General features: G+C 46.5%; 1 protein-coding gene across 3 annotated transcripts in view; it reads right to left on the reverse strand.

Annotated features, from left to right (window-relative positions):
- The window catches only part of CABLES1 (Cdk5 and Abl enzyme substrate 1), a 107,004-nt gene that overhangs the window by 41,828 nt on the left and 44,990 nt on the right, over positions 1-20,186 (reverse strand). For 2 of the 3 annotated variants that reach the window (XM_082418690.1, XM_082418692.1), the window contains exons 3-4: positions 17,389-17,481; positions 1,118-1,195 (exon numbers count right to left, since the gene is read on the reverse strand). In XM_082418690.1, coding sequence (XP_082274816.1) covers positions 1,118-1,195; positions 17,389-17,481 — 171 coding nt within the window. The remainder of the gene's footprint in view (positions 1-1,117; positions 1,196-17,388; positions 17,482-20,186) is intronic. The other variant, XM_082418691.1, reaches the window with a different exon arrangement.

A 20,186-nucleotide genomic window follows, 5' to 3' on the forward strand; every position in this document is an offset into this window, starting at 1 on the left:
ACCTAGTATGCAAGGTTGTCGTGAGAATGCAGATAATGAAGAGGACTGGCACAAAGTAAGTGCTCAATGAACAGTAAGATTATTATTGCTCTTTAAGGCACACGTCTAATAAATGGCTGAGTCAGCATTCCATGAATAAAGATGCCCGATGTTCTGTCCCATGGAGCTTACAGTGTAGAGTAAAAATAAGGACCATGGTGAGTTTAACAGGCTGAAAGTCTGACAGGTCTGCAGGGGGAAAGGGAAAGTCATGGTGAAGGGGGATGACCAGGCAGAGCCCATGGAAGGTGGCGGGAGAGGAATAAATGGCAGTGTTCGGGTGTCATTGTTGCAATGACCAGAGGGCAATACCAGTATTTAGTCTGCAGAAACCAGAGCTGACATCTCACGATGCTTCCGGCATCCTACGCAGGGAACCATCCTGCCCTAAATACCAGCAGCTCCCTGACCACAAATAGCGGATGCAGTGACCAGGTGAGGGGGCGAAGGAGTCAGACTCAGACGGAGAAACAGCACAGACTTCGGGGATGTGGAATGAGGAGGGGGGGGGCTTTGCCAGGTCAGAGCCTCACTTACTTCTTTTTAGAACAAAGGAGGGGCTTGTTGACCTAGAGAAGTGTGCAGTCCTCCGGCCTGTGGCGAATCACACAGGTCTGTTCCTGATACCACTTTGCTTTGTGCAGCTTGCTGGTCAGTACCCAGCCCCCAGCCCACAACGCAAGGAGGCACAGGATGGCCACGTGGTTTGTCTGATGCCTCTCCTGAGCTGCCTTTCTCCAAAAGTTGATGAGGCCCAGAGGGATGGGTGGGCCCCAGATTGCTCTTGCTTTACAGAATTGTAAGAGGTGACAAAATGCACGTTTAGAAACAGCAGGCAATATGGTAAGGACACACATGCGCGCGTACACACACACACGCACGCACACACACACCAATAACAGGGAAGCTTCCTGGCTGAAAAGAAAGTGGAACTTTTTTTTCTTTCAAGTTTACAAATACTAAATTTGCAGTGTCAAAGCAAGGCAAGTTCTTTGAAATGGAAAGGGTGGTCACATTATACACATGGTGTCAGAAGTTTTCACCCAGAGAACTACAAAACAAGCATGCATATACATACCCAACTTGGGCACTGTCGCGATACGGCAGCACCGAAAATATACTACAGAAGGATCTTCTGCCACTGATAAGGACTATTCTAAAAAAAAAAAAAAAAAGAACAAATAACAAACACACTAAATGCAAAGCCTCTTAAATAAATTTTAAAAATCTATAGCAATTAAGCATTCATGGAATTCACAGCAGTATTTGCACACTCCCGCCACCTCCTCTGACAGATGGTATTCTGCTCCCCTTGCAAAATGCAACCTCAGCGCAGCACAATTACACTGCCTCTCCTCATCCGAATTTTAACATGGTGAGACTCTGGCGAGGGTCTCCAAGGAGCTCACGTGAATCCATTCTCTGGTGAGAGAGGCCGGCTGTGGGCCGCATGTATTATACAAGATGGAGCAGACGCAGCTATGGGTCCGGGGTGCCCAATGCTGGGGGAACAGTCATGCCACATTTAAACCATCAATTTCTACTTTTCAGTAAACAATGCAAGAGCAATAGTGCCAGAAACCATGAGCAGGAAAGACACTCAGATGCCACTGTGATCATTAGGGTTTTTCATATGCTGGCAGCGTGTTAGGTTCTGAGAATAAATTGAGGGAACAATTACATAATCAGTCTTAGCCTCCATTCCTGCTATAAAGATACTACTGGAAACAGTTCTACATGACGCTCTTATGCAATCAAAGGCACTTAAGAAAACATTAAAAAAAAACCTCTCAAAAGTACTTATCTTGGCATCTGAGAATAACTTGCCAAAGAGAACTGCTGATGAAAAATTGGAGAAACAGTGGAGGAGATTAAAAACCAACATCCTTTAGCACAACAGTAACACACATCAGATATGGAGCTTACTGACTTTTGTCATCTTTTCCCTCAATAATTATAAAAATAAAACCAGGGGAAAAAAAGCAGTAGTACTAACAGCATCAAGGTTTGGGTATTCTGACCTTGTGTTAAAACTATGATATTAAATTGCCTACATGCTCAGGATTGTCAGCTTCCCTGGCAGGCAAACCAGGCCCTTTGTTTTCTGGCTCTTTCTGTCTCTCTGGTCTCAACACACATGATATTTGCCCTTGCATTTTATCACTCATCCATGCTAAAGTACTTGCAGTACCCCACCTTTAAAAATTTTTTTTCATAAGGTCCCTGGTGGGGACTTTTTTTTTTGGCTGTGTGGCATGCATGCAGGATCCTAGTTCTCTCACCAGGGATCGAACCCGTGCCCTCTGCAGTGGAAGCATGGAGTCTTAACCACTGGACAGCCAGGCAAGTCCCCACCCATACTTTAAAAAAAACCTGTTGTTTCATATCTCTGTCCTTTGCATGCTCTTTCTTCTGACTGTTGTGTCTTACTAGGTATGCTGGGTGAACTCCTATTTAATCTTCAAAACCCAGCTCACGAGTCACCTCCCCAGGAAGCATTTCCTCCCCTTTCACGGAGTTACTCATTCTCTTTAGGGTGCTGCCTCTACTCCGTATTTCCACTTCCAGGAACACCCTGATCACGAAGTGCTGCTAAACATTTGCTGCCCTCTTCTAGAGGACGAGTTGAGGGTTTCGTACACGGCAGCCCCTCCAGAAACACAGTCTGGGCAAGGTCGGGCTTCAGAGCAGCACCTGAGTACCCATCCCTGGGAAGGCAGGACCAAAGCTACATTCCCAGGTTCAAATACCAGCTCTGTCACCTTTGTATAACCTCAAGCAGCCCACCAACTCTTTAGTTTCCTCATCTAAAACAACGGGATAAAATGAGTAGGTATCTTATTGGAATGTTGTAAAGAGCAAATGAGTCCCTATATGGGAGAGCCCTCGGAACAGTGCCAATAATACACGCTCAATAAATATTCATGATTTTTACTGGGAACTGCCTTCTTGGGTCGAGGTAAGTTTTCCCACCAGAGTCTGTGGATGCAGAACCTCTTCAGACCTCTGTGCTAAAATACACAGGCCTGCTAAAGGTGAAAGGTCGAGAAAGGATGCTGAAGGCCGACATGTGTGGCCTGTCACAAAGGTGTAACACGTACACATTGGCACTGCTTTCAGCCCTTTGGCCCTGTGCGGACAGTGTCTGACCAGGCAATGTCGAACGCCATCCAGGATCCTTAAGTGTTCTCTCTTATGCCCAAAACTGGCTTCTTGTTCTATTCCCAGAACCCTGGGGAGTCTCTGTTGGCTGTGGCAAGTTTTGATCTCTTCCAGGTAGAATATTCTATTATAGCAATGATATTCACTTAAGGACATTAAAAACATGCAAAGAACTTCGAAAGTCAGAGCAAAGAAAATCACAGTTGCAACAATGGTGGGTGAGTGAGTACACTGATACGTGAACACAGCTGAGGAGCGTCCACTACCCAGGGGTGCACGTTGGGTACTGGACACACACGTGGAAACGCATTCTCAAATTCTGTATTTCATTCCCTCCATGCCCAAGAAGCAAGAGAGAGCATACTTTAAAATGCTGGTATTGTGGTTTCAATCGTGTTCCCCCAAAAGACGTATTGAAGTCCTAATCTCTAGAACGTGTGGATGTGGCCTTATTTGGAAATAGGGTCGTTGTGGATGTGATCACTTAGGAAGAGGCCGTAATATATTAGGGTGGGCCTTAGATCCAATGACTGGATTTCTCCAGGTTTGGAGATTTCCAGAAGAATACAGAGAGAAGAAGGCCACGTGATGACAGAGGCAGGCATTGGAGTTAGTCTTCTCAGCATGACTGCCAACACCGCGGCCACGTCCACGACCACGTCCATTACTGCAAATGTTACTATGACGACAGTGCAGGCCTCCACTGCCTGCTAAGGTGTACCTTGTCCTACAATCCAGGGAGGGGTAGAAGATTTCTGAGAAACAAGTTATAGGATCTTCCTCTCCTCCTCCTTCCCTTCCACAAATATTTTTGGGGCACCCACTCATGCCAGACATGGTGCTAGGTGCTGGGGACCCGCTGATGCATGACACAGACAAGGGCTCATCCTCACAAAGCTTATGGTTGTTGGGTGGGAGGTAGTTACACAGGGGTGTCACTTCTCTGACTGGGGACTAGAGGGCGCTATCGCACATCGGAGGGACAGTTAATCTAGCTTGAGGGAGGCTAGGTGGGCTTCCTGGAGGAAGTGATGGCTAAACTGAGACCTTGAGAAGGGGCAACAGGCTACAAGGAGAAGATACGTTGGCAGAGGGATTGGTATGAGTCAAGGCTGGGAGGAGGAGTGGAAGGCCTATTGGAGGAACAGAGAGTGCTGTAAAACTCTTCACTGACTTCCCTTGCCTAACCCATCAGGGTCTCCACTCCCCTCCATAAATCACTTTGACCAACACTCACGGCACACCCAAAGCTCAGGCTGGTAGGCTGCTCTCTAGAACACCCACACTGAGTCGTATACTTGCTAAGATCAGGTCTGGATGCCCTCCACCTGTTTCTGCCAGTTGTATTTGTTAGTTATACTTTGTTCATTAAAGATTGCACAAACTAATGCCATGTGAAAATCAAAAAAAGGAGAAACGCTGTTTCTATAAAAAATAACACTGAGTGCTTTAAAATTTTTTCAAACAAGGTAAATCACTAAAAAAAAAAACAAACAAAAAAACCCCCTGCAGTTGAAACAGGTATGGGCAAGACATCTATAAAAGATAAGAAAGAATTGTAAAAATCCAAAAGGATTCTACACTTAGTTTCTTGGGTCACTTTAAAGAAGTTCAATCTGGACATGGAAGCAACAGGTGGGAACGACGATAGTGTGAGGTCAGTGCCACAGAGTCTGCTCCGTGAGCCCCAAGGCAAAGAAAGACCTGGCATCACAAACCTGTGGAATGGGCGATCGCCAACATGCCTGAAATGAAAGTGTGGTGTTTGAACTATGTATGTCATTTCTGTGGGTATTTTTCCCAGCGTTTACTAACCTCTTCCCTTGACCAAGCGATTACTGTAAATAATTCAGCAGAGCTGGACCTGGGGCTCAGGGGGCCTGGGGCGGGTAGGATGGTGATGGTGACAGAGCCTCGGCTGGGTGAGTGCCCCCAAGGGTGGGGAGTGCAGTGAGGAGAGGGGGACAGAGAGAGGACAGGCAGCAGAGCGCACGACTGCAGTGAGAGAGAGACTGAGGGAGCGTGGAGTTTGCCAGGGCTGCCGTAACAAGGTGCCATGCACCTTGCCCCGTGGCAACGGCTCCCACAACAGAAATCAATCATCTCAGGGTTCCAGAGGCCAAGGTGTGGAGGGCCAGGTTCTCTCTCTGAGGGCAGGACCTGTTCCCGGCAGCTCTCCCAGCTTCTGGGAGCTCCTTGGCTTGGAGCAGCATAACCCCAGCCCTCACAAGGCCGCATGGCGTCTCCCCATGTGCATGTCTGTCTCCAAGTTTCCCCCTTTTATAGGGACACCAGTGATTAGATCAGGGGCCACCTTGCTCCAGCACAATCTCATCTTTTTTTTTAACGTCTTTATTGGAGTATAATTGCTTTAAAATGGTGTGTTATTTTCTGCTTTATAACAAAATGAATCAGCTATACATATACATATATCCCCATAACTCCTCCCTCTTGCGTCTCCCTCCCACCCTCCCTATCCCACCCCTCTAGGTGATCACAAAGCACCGAGCTGATCTCCCTGTGCTATGCGGCTGCTTCCCACTAGCTATCTATTTTACATTTGGTAGTGTATATATGTTCATGTCACTCTCTCACTTTGTCCCAGCTTACCCTTCCCCCTCCCCGATGTCCTCAAGTCCATTCTCTATGTCTGCGCCTTTATTCCTGTCCCGCCCCTAGGTTCTTCAGAACCTTTTTTTTTTTTTTAGATTCCGTATATATGTGTTAGCATACAGTATTTGTTTTTCTCTTTCTGACTTACTTCACTCTGTATGACAGTCTCTAGGTCCATCCACCTCACTACAAAAAACTCAATTTCGTTTCTTTTTATGGCTGAGTAATATTCCATTGTATATATGTGCCACATCTTCTTTATCCATTCATCTGTCGATGGACACTTAGGTTGCTTCCATGTCCTGGCTATTGTAAATAGAGCTGCCATGAACATTGTGGTACTTGACTTTTTTTGAATTATAGTTTTCTCAGGGTATATGCCCAGTAGTGGGATTGCTGGGTCATATGGTAGTTCTATTTTTAGTTTTTTAAGGAACCTCCGTACTGTTCTCCATAGTGGCTGTATCATTTTACATTCCCACCAACAGTGGAAGAGGGTTCCCTTTTCTCCACACCCTCTCCAGCATTTATTGTTTGTAGATTTTTTGATGATGGCCATTCTGACTGGTGTGAGGTGATACCTCATTGTAGTTTTGATGTGCATTTCTCTAATGATTAGTGATGTTGAGCATCCTTTCATGTGTTTGTTGGCAATCTGTATATCTTCTTTGGAGAAATGTCTCTTTAGGTCTTCTGCCCATTTTTGGATTGGGTTGTTTGCTTTTTTTGATATTGAGCTTCATGAGCTGCTTGTAAATTTTGGAGATTAATCCTTTATCAGTTGCTTCATTTGCAAATATTTTCTCCCATTCTGAGGGTTGTCTTTTCATCTTGTTTACGGTCTCCTTTGCTGCAGCACAATCTCATCCTGACCAGTTAATTACATCTGCCAAGACTCTATTTCCAAATAAGATCTCATTCTGAGGTACAGAGGGCTGGGGCTCAGCATAAGGATTTTGGGGGGATACCATCCAGCCCATAACAGGGAGGTAGGAAGGAGGAAGACAAGCTGAGCGTGGTGTCACAGAGGTTAGAAGTCCCCTCTGCAGCCCTCTCATCCTTGCTCTTCCAGGACAGCACTGGTCCTGAGTATGTCCTAAGCGTGGCCCCAGACCCGCCCATCTATGGCCCTAATGATGGTTTTCTTCTCAGACTGCTGCGGACCACTGGTGGGGACCAAGGTCTGGACTCCCCCCTGCTCCCAGGCCCTCTCATCAAGCAGAGAGTCGAAACTGAACCGCCAAGGGAAGGTTCTCTCCAACCTCTCAATCTTTTTTTTTCTGTGTCTCATTTTATTTCCTGTAAATCAAACTGGTGGAAAAGAAGCAACAAGCATTCCCAGGCCGAGCACTTTTCAGCACAGTACATCGCACAGGAGAAGCACCAAGCACAGTCGCTTATGACTGAAAACAGTTTCTCTCAAAAGCCTCATGCAGAGTCACAGAAAAAGCCAGCATACCCTCCGTGCTCCTTAAAGAGGTACAGATAATAAAACCGTAATAAACCCTGCATATGGTGCTGACCCAGCGCCAGCCCCAGCTGGGCCCCCGGGTCTACAGCCCAGCTCCTCCTTCCCCTTGTGGCACCAGGGAAGAAGCAGAGGACAATCAATGGGGCAGTCATGTTTGAGAGCAGCTCTGGGGGCCACTTCGGTGGCAGAACACGCTGTGCCCAGGAGTCTCAGTGAAGTTTGGGGGTTATTAAGGCTCCTTCAAGTCTATCCACTCTCTGTCCTTCAGGACTGAGGTTTTGCTGACAATTGGTTAGAAACACCGATGATGATACTGATAAAGATGCTTCCCTGCCAGCCTCCTGCTGCTGGGGGGATGGAGGGTTCTAGTCTTTTAATAAAGAACAGAAGTTCTGGGGGTGGGGGGTGGTTCCCTGGTGGCCTAGTGGTTAGGATTCTGAGCTTTCACTGCCTTGGCCTGGGTTCAATCCCTGGTCGGGGAACTGAGATCCTATAAGCCGCATGGCGCAGCCAAAAAGAAAAAAATAAAAGTTCTGGGAGTAGAAATGCGTGCTTGGGAAGAGGCAGATGTTTCAGGGAACCTCACAGAAGATGCCTGACATCTATCGAATGGATGGAGAGAGAAAAGGCGATGACATATTTCTTCTTTCTAGAAGGCCCGTCCAGAGTTCATAACTAGCTGTTTTGTTTTTTGAAACGTGCCACTTCCTCCAACTCATTTTTCAAACTAAACTAGGCTGACAGATCGGAACTGATGAGATGACAAACGAGGTTTTAATTTAGTTATGACCCATTCGCCCAGTTCCCTCCAAAATTTTCAATATAAAAATGAAAGGCTACAACCTGACTTCAGTTACTGCCTTTTTTTTTTTTTTTTTTTTTTTTTTTACCATCTTACTTTACAAAGTAGATAAAAGCTGCGGGAATCTTTTATATTTTTGTTTTTCCTACTGAGTTCACCCTTTAAAGAGACAGCCCTCGAGCTCGATGCTCTGTCCATTATCTCAAATCTTTTTAAGTCTCTTTGAAAACTCCTGTCAAGGGATGAGACAGACCAGTCCACTCACTGCAAAGATCACTTCTCTGCCTGTTCAGAACGCAGTGATTCTCACGACAGACCCAGGAGGGGGGCGCTTCCGGTGCAAGTGGCAGCCATCACTTGTGCTCGAGGCAGACATTCGAAAACCAGATGACTTCAAAAGGATGCGAAGTAATGCCTGAGGGAGGGTGACGTCCACTTGAAACCAGAGCTCTTGTCTCCTACTGCTCTCAAAGACAAGCGTCCAGAGGAAAGGTCCTGTCCTAACAGGACCATGAGGGTCACTGGACATAATGTGTCTTCGGCCAGTGGCTGGTCTTCAGTCTTCACGCTCACCTTCCATTCTGATGACCCAGATCTACCTGGCCAGCAATCAGCTCTCTGTTGGCACTAGCTAGCCTCATAATGGTTGTCATTTTCAAGGGTGTCTCCTCCCCGAGGGCCAAGATCTGTCTTTACTTCCGGTTAACCCAGGAGACTCGGGGGCCCCCGGTGCCCCCTGTGAAGATGCAGATGAGTGTGAATGGTGACTGGCTCTTCTCGACTAACCAAGCGGCAGCTCCCAGTCCCCAACCACCATCCTCAGGATGTTCAATGGCCCCCTCCAGACGCTAAGGCAGGGGGTCCTGGACTCCTCTCTATCATGACAAAGGGTTTGCTTATACATGTGTGAACAGTTTTTGAAAGACCTCAGGTCATTTCTGAACTTCGTATCAAAATTAATTCACTTTCAGAAGAGAATACACAATACACACACCCCCTCTAATTTTCTATAAGAATAAGGTTACCAAAGAAGACCTATGGGACTTCCTTGGCGGTCCAGTGGTGAAGACTTCGCCTTCCACTGCAAGGGGTGCGGGTTCGATCCCTGGTCGGGGAGCTGAGATCCCACATGCCTCGGGGCCAAAAAACCAAGGCATAGAACAGAGGCGGTATTGTAACAAATTCAATAAAGATTAAAAAAAAAAAAAAAAAAAGAAGACCTGTGATGCTTGCCCTTGATTTTTGGTTGGCCAGAGTGCTCCCGATCAAAGCCAAGCCAGAGCACATCAGTCGTCTGCCTACCACCCTCCATAGCTCCCATCTCACTCACAGCGAAAGCAGACATCTTCACGATTCACCCTCCCAGGACTCCTCAGGGTGCATCTCTCCCTCCTCTCTCCCTCTCTTCCACCCACACGGATTTCCTATGGTTCCCCAGGCACAGCCCTTGCGTTCTGGCCTCAGCACCTCTGCAACGGCTGTTCCATCCACCTTGAACGCTCTTCCCCGCTGGGACCACACGGGGCTGGCTCCTTCACCTCCTGCCCACGTCTGCTCAAAGGTCTCTCCATCAGTGGAGTCTTGCCCCAGCACATGCCCTGCCCCCGCCCCAGTGGGGGCCTCAGTTTTCCTCCAGAGCACATCTATCCCATCTCTGATAGGACACACTTACTTGTCTATCATCTGCCTCCCCGACTAGCCTGTAACTCCATGAGACAGGATCATGGCTTTATGCACAGATAAATCTCATCCCTTAAAATAGTCCCAGTGCAGAGCAGATGTCAGCACCTAGGTGCTGGAAAGACTGAACACAGGTTATCACTGCATTCTTCATAGTTAAGGAACTGCTTTATTAGGCGCCGTCTATCCAGATGCACTTGTCTCCTTCCAGAAAAATGGCTCTTTACACATAGGCGGTTCAATGAAACGAGGCGGAAGATCTGGCTATTCCCATTTGCTATGTGCCATGCCTCCCACCCTCTGTGGGGAGGGGGGGCTTGGAAAATCCTAGTCCAACAATGGGGCCGTCCTAATACAAATCCAGTGTCCTAAAACGTGACACTCGTGCAGATCGAAGCTCAACAGATGTGACTGACCCTGGCTGGGTGCAAAAGTGATACATTTCTGGGATGCTATCTCCTTCTATCAGGACGAGCTCCATTAGCTCACTCTGTAGTGACCTCACATCGTTAGCCTCTATGGAGCACACTGTTTAAAATCTAAATTCCAAGATATTTTTCACATGAAATTCTGAAAAGTCTGTACCCTGTGCTGTAATTGATCATCTACCTCTGTTACATTTATCCCTGCTAAGTTTAACCTCGGGGAGCTGTTGAAGGAACTGAGCCTTGGTTCCCCGCTATAACACAGTCTCCTGCTTTTGGTCTTCCACGTGGCCCACCACGAGGCTGACTGGCCTTCATGCTGCAGAGGAGATGATGCTCAAGGGCGTACCACGTGCTCTTCCTCCCAAGCTCCCTTCAGGCTGACGAAGCTTGGCTAACACACCTCAGCTGCCTGCAGGTTCTCCAGCTGCACAGTCACCCAGCATCCCTGGGAGATGCCATAATATGGAACAGTCTAATGTTCTGCTGAAATCAAGAAATGTCAGCGTGGAGGTCCTCTAATTTACTAGCCTAGTTATTCCATCAATAAGGAGATGAAGTTAACATGACTCTTTCTCAGTGAAGCCATGTTGGCTGTGGCCACCTCCATTCTTTTCTAAAAGCACACAAACCATCTGTTTAACAATCCATTCCAGAACTCTGCCAGCAATCAGCTCTAGGCTTGCTGGTTTACGATTATTAGAACTTATCCTCTGCTACCACCTGTCTCTTTTTGACTTTTTTTTTTTGGCTGTGTTGGCTCTTCATTGCTGCACGTGGGCTTCCTATAGTTGTGGCGAGTGGGGGCTACTCTTCATTGTAGTGTGCGGGCTTCTCATTGCGGTGGCTTCTCCTGTTGCGGAGCATGGGCTCTAGGCACACAGGCTTCAGTAGTTGTGGCTCACAGGCTCTAGAGCGCAGGCTCATTAATTGTGGCGCACCGGCTTAGTTGCTCCACGGCATGTGGGATCTTCCTGGACCAGGGATGGAACCCGTGTCCCCTGTATCGGCCGGCAGATTCTTAACCACCGTGCCACCAGGGAAGTCCCTCTTTTTCACTTTTTAAAGGCAATGTGTGCCTGGCATTCAACTCAGAACTTCTTTTATTCTCCCCGGCACTTTAAAGATCATTTGTATTTCTAAATTCTTTCCATTCCCTGATCTAGTCCTGAAGACTGAAACATTCAAAATGTAAGGCCTCTCCATTCATTTATTCCACAAACACTTGCTGAGGATCTCCTGTGTGCCCAGCACCTTGTTTTGTTCAGTCTACATTTCTTCACAGTTCTACTTGTTAAAGATGCTAATGCTAGCCCAGCAGCTGACATCTGCTCTGTCCTTGTACCATCAACCCCAAGAAGTTTACCATGCCTTTCCTCCCTCTTCTGAATATGGTTTTAAAAGCCCCATGGCTATCACTGGTGTTTTATTTTATTTTATTATGGCAAAATATATGTAATATAAAATATACCATTTAACCACTTATAGGTGTATGATTTTGTATCATCAAGTACATGTACAATGTTGTGCAATTATCACCACTGTTTCCAAAACTTTTCCACTGCCCCAAACAGAAACTCTGTCCCCCTTCCCCCAGGCCCTGGTAACCTCTAGTCTACTTTCTGCCTCTATGGATTTACTTATTCTGGATATTTTGTATAAATGGAATCATATATTGTGTTTGGCCCTTTGGGTCTGGCTTATTTCCTTTCTTTATTTTTATTTTTATAAATTTATTTATTTATTTATTTTTGGCTGCATTGGGTCTTCATTGCTGTGTGTGGGCTTTCTCTAGTTGTGGCGAGCGGGGGCTACTCTTCGTTGCGATGTGCAGGCTTCTCATTGTGGTAGCCTCTCTTGTTGTGGAGCACCAGCTCTAGGCGTGTGGGCTTGGTAGTTGCGGTACTCAGGCTCAGTAGTTGTAGCTCACGGGCTCTAGAGTGCAGGCTCAGTAGTTGTGGCACATGGTCTTAGTTCCTCCGGGGCATGTGGGATCTTCCCAGACCAGGGCTTGAACCTGTGTCCCCTACATTGGCAGGTGAATTCTTAACTACTGCATCACCAGGGAAGTCCCGGGTCTGGCTTATTTCAAACAGCATGATGTTTCTCAGGATTCATACACACTGTAGCAGGTATCAGCAGTTCATTCTTTTTTACGGCTGAGTAATATTCCCCTGTATGTATATACCACTTTTGTTTATCCACAATCTGTTGATGGACACTTGGGTTGTTTCCACCTTTTGGCTAATTGTGAATGATAATACCATGAACATTGATATGAAAGTACCTGTTTGAATTCCTCTTTTCAATTTTTTAGGTACACCTGCCAGTGGAATTGCTGGGTCATATGGTAATTTTATGTTTAACTTTTGGAGGAACTGCCCAATTGTTTTCCATAGTGGCTGGACCATTTTACATTCCCACCAGCAACATATGAGGGTTCCAACTCGGAATCTGATGTCTGAATCTGGACTCCACTCCCCACTTTCTAGCCACGTGCTCTAGTTTCCTCCTTTGTAAACTGAAATGATGAGTGTTTGTTTCCTATGGCTGCAGTGATAAATTGCGACACAGTTAGGGTCTTAAATCAACACAAAATTATCTTACAATTCTGGACATCAGTACTCTGAAATGGGTCTCATGGGGCTAAAATCAAGGTGTTTGGAGCTGCTTCCCACTGGAGGCTTGAAAGGAGAATCTGTTTTCTCGCCTTTTCCAGCTTTGGGGCTGCCGCAGCCCTTGGCTCATGGCCCCTTCCTCAACCTTCAAAGCCAGCAATGGGCAGTTGAGTCCTTCTCACATCACATCACTCCAGCACTGACTCTCCTGCCTCCCTCTTCTGCTTTTAAGGACCCTTGTGATTACACCGGGCCCACCCAGACAATCCAGGATAATCCTGCTACTATTTTAAGGGCAGCTGATCAGCAATCTCAACTCCATCTGCAACTTTAAGTCCCCCTTGCCATGTACCTGACATAGCCACAGGTCCTGAGAATAGGACAGTGACATCTTTGGGGGACATTATTCTGCCCAACACAACAGTAGTAATACCTTCCTCATGAGGTTGTTTCAAGGATTATTTGTATTTCTAAAGTCTCTCCACACCTCGAAATATAGTCCTGAAGACTGAACTCATTTAAAAGGTCTCTCCAGGGGGGCGGAGAGAGGGGGGGAGTTGGATGAAGGCAGTCAAAAGGTACACACTTCCAGTTATGAGATAAATAAATACTAGGGATGAAACGTACAACATGATAAACATAATTAACACTGCTGTGTGTTATGTATGAAAGTTGTTAAGAGTGGATCCTGGAAGGTGTTATCACAAGGAAAAAAAACACGTTTTTTCTTTTTCTTTTACTTTGAATCTATATGAGATGATGGATGCTTCCTAAACTTATTGGGGTAACCATTTCATGATGTGTGTAAGTCACATCATTATGCTGTACACCTTAAACTTATACAGTGCTGTAAGTCAATTATAGCTCAATAAAACTGGAAGAAACATAAAATAGAAGGTCTCTGCCTTAATTTACTCAACAAATACCCATTGAGATGAGTTAACGAAACAAAGCCTATGAAGTACTTAGAGCCTGGTACCCAGGAAGCACTCAATAAATGTTACCCATCATCACCTTATGTTACTCTTAATTTTATAATCCCTTTTGGCAATATGGATGCAGCCACAATAATCTACTTCTCAGTCTGAACCTTCTGAGATCTGTCTTCCTAAAACCCAGACAAGCATTGCTTTCTTTCCGTAACTATCAAGTCCAACATGGCCTCCCCATCACCAGCCTGTCTTCGTGTTAAGGCAGAAGTCGACCTAGAGGGTGCCAGCTCCCTCACCACCTGCCCCACCTGCTGGGAGAGGAAACACCCGCCAGCCAGGGAGGAACCCATCATGCCATCTGGTTCTAACAGCGGAGCTGAGGCTCCCACCACGGAATTCGTAGTCTGTGTTCAGGCTCTGTCCTTCTTCGCTCCTCCTGCCGGAGGGTCTGCAGCCCGAGTCCCACACGCTCTCAGCGTGGTTCTCTGCTCTTGATCCGAAGCAAAGCCTTCTGGCAGGTCCCCAGCGCCAGCCTCACAGAATGCACCGATTCCAGACAGAGGAAGATGGTTCTCACTTAAAGCGGGCTCCATCCTCCATTGGAGCCACACCTTCTATGGAAGAGGCTCACCTCCGCGTCTCGTGCCGTTGGACTCGGTCTAATGTCACAGAATGAAGTGGGTGAGCACGGACCGGCTGGGGCCCCGAGGTTTATTTCTAAGTAGCTATCTTGATATTACGGATCATGAGGTTAACTTGGACTTTTTGTTTTTTCAGTGACACAAGTATTGTCTTTTATTGTATTTGGTTTTCAGATTTAATAGTTTTTTCCCTTTCTATCTCAAAATTTTGCTTAAAACTCTCAGTCAGGTCAGGCTAGAACATTATAACAGACACTCTACTCATTTCCCACGCTGCGCTCTAGTCCTTGCTGAGACTGGAGCCCAAGGGCCCCTTGACGCCCGTGCCTCTGTCCCATGGTCAGCAGGCTTGGAGGCGGGGGAGCCTCAACACCAAAGTCTTTGGGTCCAGAACAGTGAGCGGGTCCTGGGTTCGGCCTGCTGTCCAGGAGGCTGGTCTGTGCTGCCCGCAGGTCACAAGGAGACTCCGGAGCTGGGCAGAGCTGTGAGCGGGCAGAAGTTGGGGCTGGAGTAGGGACAAGCCTGCCCAGCTGGGAGGGTGCCTCCCACGGGCCTGGGGGGCTAAGCAGGCCCCCTTTCAGTCTGTCTTCCCCGGCACAGGAAGAGGCGGACACACCAGTACTCAGGCCATTCTGTTCTCAGTCCAGACCTTTGAAGTGCTTTAGTGAGCATCTCCAGGCTTCTCAGTAAAGCCTCTTTCCTCCCAACACGGCAGGCAAACCTGAGTCAAGTGGCTCCCATGTGGGCTGCAGGAAGGCCCCCTTTGTTGTGGTGTTGTGTGTGTACCCCGCACGCCCGAGGTGGGAGCATCAGAGACCCCCAGGCATCGCCCCAGTCCCTCCCTCCCGAGAGCATGTCCAGGCCCCCTCCTACCCACCACCGCAGCTCTGAGCTCATCCCCCTCCCTGGCCACCTCCAGCAGGACGGCCTCACGCCTGCTGCCCGGCTGCGGTGGGTCCCCTCCTCCCACTCATCAGCTCCTGACCACAATTTCCTTCTGTCACCTCAGAAATCATAGTTTCTTCCTGGTGCCCTCCTGAGTTTTTCTTTCATCTATCTGAGAACAGTCCATCCCTGCTAATAAATCAACCGGAGGGAGGAAGGAGAGCATCTCTAGGCCTTTCATCTTCTCTGGCACCGAAAAAGCAGTTCTCACCTAGGCAGGTACAACCGGCTGTCACCACTGCCTATATTATATATAGCCTGTGCTGAGAGCTTGCTTTCCTGCCCTAAAGCCCATTTCTTAGATCTCCAGATAAGCTAACAGTCCCTCCTGGTTCCCTCTGAAAATTCCCCAGCAAAACTGCCAGCAACTGCATGCTTTCTGGACTGTTGACATTGTTCCAGGGTCAAGGGTGTGCCGGGGAAGGCGGCTTTGGAATATACTATACACTGGTGATCCCATTAGTCCAAATCTTTTACTAACTACATCCTCTCACTACAAACCATGCCAGGTGATTGATTATCTGACTTTGTGTCCTCAACAGCATTGAGAAGTGGGGAATACCATTAATTTGGCCCACTTTTTGGCTTTATCACTGATTTTATTTAGGAAGTCGAGGCTTTCTATGTTTATTTTATGGTTCAAGAGATTATGGACAAAAACACCAACATACATAAATGATGAATAATTATACTAAAAATGGCATAAGTAAGGTTTGGATTCAGTAAGAGCCACAAAGGAAAAGAAAAACACGGTGGTTAAATGAATAAGACACAATAATTGTGACAGTGAGAGTCAGGGTGAGAGAAAGAAACTCAGGGTATTCTATTTCACAGATGACAGTTGGGTTCATTTTAACTAAAAGCTCTGTACTTAAAATAGGAATACATACTGAGTACGTAAAAATTATTTGATGGGAGAGTTCAATTTGGCCATTCTAAAATCGCTGAATAGCTATAAAATTATGTTCTCTATTCAAGTGAGGTTTAAAAACTTGAAGAAAACAAGTCTTTAAATACTGTAATTGTTAGTTATTCAGGTTGTACAGTGTATTTTACACCAAATTATAGTAATGCTGGGCCTTAATCATGCCATGAGTCTAACTTTTTAGCAATTTTCATTTGGTATAGATTAGAGAGTATTAGTGGGGCCCATATGAGCTTCTGTAAATCAGGAGGAGATCAAACAAAATGGTCTTGGGGCAGGAACTCTGCTCTGGGATGCGTCTCTAACTATGATCCAGGTCACAGGTCGGTGGAGAAGAGCCACCCCCAGGAGCACAGGGCATCAGGGGATCCCAAGAGGTCTTGGAGCCCTGTTCCCAGCGTTGTTGTGAGGCTGCCATGAACGGGCTTCGCCATTCAATTATAAGCAGTGCCGGCAACAAGGATTCACATCCGCTTGTCACCAGGAAGGTTTTAATACCAAGGTCATATACATTTAACCATAATTTTCATTTAACAGCCCTTTCCAAAAGAGCAACTCTTTGCTGGAGAAACACATGGTCCAGACGTATGTCAGCAGGCCCAGGAATCTGAATCGGCACCCAGGGAGTATCTGCTGGCAAAGTCGTGATTCTCCCCTCTTAATGAAAATCATCAGAGAGAGAGCCAAACCTGACTTCAGGTGCAGATCTGGCAGGATATTGACTGACCAGAGCACAGAGCCCTGGTGAAAAAAGAAAACAAAACCCAAAAAAGCGGAAAAAGAAAGAAACAACAATAACAAAACACCCAAAAACTCAACTGTTTTTCTGTTCAAAATTTCCTAATAAAAATATATTTCAGTACTATTAAAAATTCAGTTTTAGTTAGTCTAAAAAACTAAGCCTTTGGTTGCCATTAGAGAGCAGTATTTTCTATAAACTTCTTTGGATGATTCTGGCAGGAGTGGGGTGGAAATAGTAGTCTGTTAGGGAAGGTTACATGAGATCCTGTTCATCTGAACAGCGGGCTTCACTTTGTGAGTTCTGGCCATTCAAAGGGTCCCCTCTTCCCTTCCCCGCTGGACCCACCCCCTCCTACAGCAGGGAGGATGGGGGCAGTTTTTGTTAGTATGATACCTGCCATTCCTGGTATCGTGTTGCCGCATATTCTTGATAAAATGAATCTTCTTAAAATTCTTTGGTCTGGGCGAACCTGAGAGAGTGCGACATCTGAAAAATAAAGCCATTTCGAAAACACAGTCAGTTGCCCGTGGACAGCTGAGACATCTCCACACAAAGACAGGAAGGAAAGACCAGACTCAAATGGTTTGAGTCACCCCAAGGATAATGAGGACTATATAGCTGGAAGCAAGGAAGCTTTAAAAAAAAAAAAACCCAACGACAGACAACTTCCTCGATAATACTGATAATAATTTATATGGGTCTCTGAAGAGCCAGCTAATGAAAACTATTGTCCTCAGTTACAATAACATAACCTACACGAATTCCAAAGACATTATTTGTTCCTGTCATCTTAAAAAGAATCCTCCTGTATCAACACAGGTAACGGGAACAGAAAACTGTAAATTTAAGAATCCAGAGGGCGGAAAAACACTGGAAAATTCAGTTTAAAAACAACCCCGAATCATTTTTCTTCTGTAGCAGGACTCTGGCTGAATTACCTGGACGATTGCCTCAACATTCAACTTGGCTCTGCCTGGAAGTCGCAGCTTTACTTTGAATGAGAATCAGAGACTGAGACCCAGCTAGTGGCTGTTTTTTTTTTTTTTTTTTTAAAGATAAATTTTAAATAAATATTTGTTGAACAAATTGACTTGGATTCCAATTAATTTTTCCTAGAATATACAACATGTGTTTGCACTACAGGAATGACAGAACAGACCACAGGCTGAAAAGATCTTATTTGTGTCTATTTTTTCAAAGGTACCTGGCAAATTCTAAGATATACAACTGTAATAACAACTAGGAAAAAAGCAAAAATCCCAGCAACTGAGAATCTGAAGTTTGGTCTTGTATTGAGAAAGGGAGCAATGACTTTTCTAGTTGGGTTTTTGCTACCAAATTTTTTTGTTTACCTTTCTGACCATGGACCCCGAGGGCTGGCTCCTGGCATCAGACGTGGGTGCCTGAGACCTTATGCTTCAGAGAGCGAGTTCCAGAGAAGCAGTGCCCGGCTTCCCAAAACCACACAAAGGTCCAGGCCATCACCCGAGTTCAGTCACTCCTGAACTTTGAGGCTTCAGGTAAGAGAATAACAAGATGTACCTCCCAACGAGGAGGCACAGCTGAGGGCAGGTGGGGTGTGTGGACTCACTGGTGGCCAAGGATTAGGGAATGGGCAGCCTCACAGACCTGCCTAGCAGCTCGAATCTTTACTCTCCTCCAAGGGCTCCCCTCAAGGGAAATTGGGGGATAGCCCTGGGCTAGGCTAGGTGTACAGCTCCCAAACCCCCTTACCTGCCCTCAAGTAAGGGCCGGTCTTCCTACAAGCCCCTTCCCAGAGAGTGCTGAAAATTATTTTTTTTCCTTAAGAAACAGCACCTTAAAATGTAATTTAACTTGAAAAAAAAAATATAGTAAAGTGAATGAGTGCAGGTCAAAGCAAAGACATGGTAGCAGGTATCTGGTGGTTTTCATCAGGGAAACAGGGTTCCCTGGGCCTTGGATCTAGAGGAAGGAAGGCCCCCTGCCAGTCATGTCCATTCCACCGGAGCAGGGTTCACAGCACACGGCCGCAGCCTGAGTGGCCCTCTCAGCATCCGCCACAAACTCACTACCAACCCTAGTGACCTATCACTAGTAATATTTCAGATCCCTCCCTGGAGCTGTTGTGAGGATTAAACGTGATGATTTCTACAAGAGCTTCGTACAGTGTCAAGTGAAACGTTCAAATACAAATATTCACATTCATACATATGTACACACATTCATATACACATTTCAAGTGTGTGATTATTATTAAAACCTTTTACTACAAAGGGTGCATATTTTGTTACTGTTTGCCTCCTATATTCTGAAAACCACAGCCCTTATTAAGGGTCCTGAATTCTTGGTTTTAAATAGATTCTTTTAAAGACGTGCAGAGGGACTTCCCTGGTGACACAGCGGTTAAGAATCCGCCTGCCAACACAAGGGCCACGGGTTCAAGCCCTGGTCCGGGAAGACCCCACATGCCGTGGAGCAACTAAGCCCATGCGCCACAATGAAGAATAGCCCCTGCTCGCCGCAACTAGAGAAAGCCAGTGCGCAGCAACAAAGACCCAACACAGCCAAAAATAAATAGTATAAATAAAAAAATAAATTTACAAAAAAAAAAAAAAAGACGTGCAGAACCCTGCCTGAGGGCATTTTGTAGATGCTTCCTGTGGACCTCAGGAAGGGTTTGAATAGGGAAAAGCACCCACTAATCCCCCTCCCTACTCCAAGCCTCCGAGCCCAGATTCAGCTTTCTTGCTGTCCAAGAAGATTCAGCCTCACTCAGCCTTCCTGGGGCAGCTCTCTGGAAGCAGACCCAGCACCTCAAACTGCCTCTGTTCTACCTCCAGAATGACTGTTAGAGTCTGCAGGCCACCCAAGGTCCCCAACTGTCTCTCTCACACACAGCAGAAGGTTCTAGAACTCTGTAGTCACTGGAGAGAGGAGAATCCTTGAAGGCATAAATGTGTGCTATCACTGGTTGCTGGACCGTTGTTCAGGAGCATCCTCACATCCTTACCCAGCTTCCTCCCAAAATGCAGAGCTTCCTGGGCCCCCCAGTCTGAGGGCAGTGGGCTAAGAGCTAGACTGTGAGGGTACCTTCCTAAGACCCCAAGCTGCTCCCTGCCTCCACATCTGCAGAAAGAGGTGCTGTTACCCTCAGGTTTGGGCACAAAATCTCCCAGCCTTCTGCTGAAACCGGAAGTTGGCAAAAGGGG

This window comes from Balaenoptera physalus (genome assembly GCF_965194825.1).
Source record: "Balaenoptera physalus genome assembly, chromosome: 12".
In the NCBI taxonomy this organism is placed as follows: domain Eukaryota; kingdom Metazoa; phylum Chordata; class Mammalia; order Artiodactyla; family Balaenopteridae; genus Balaenoptera; species Balaenoptera physalus.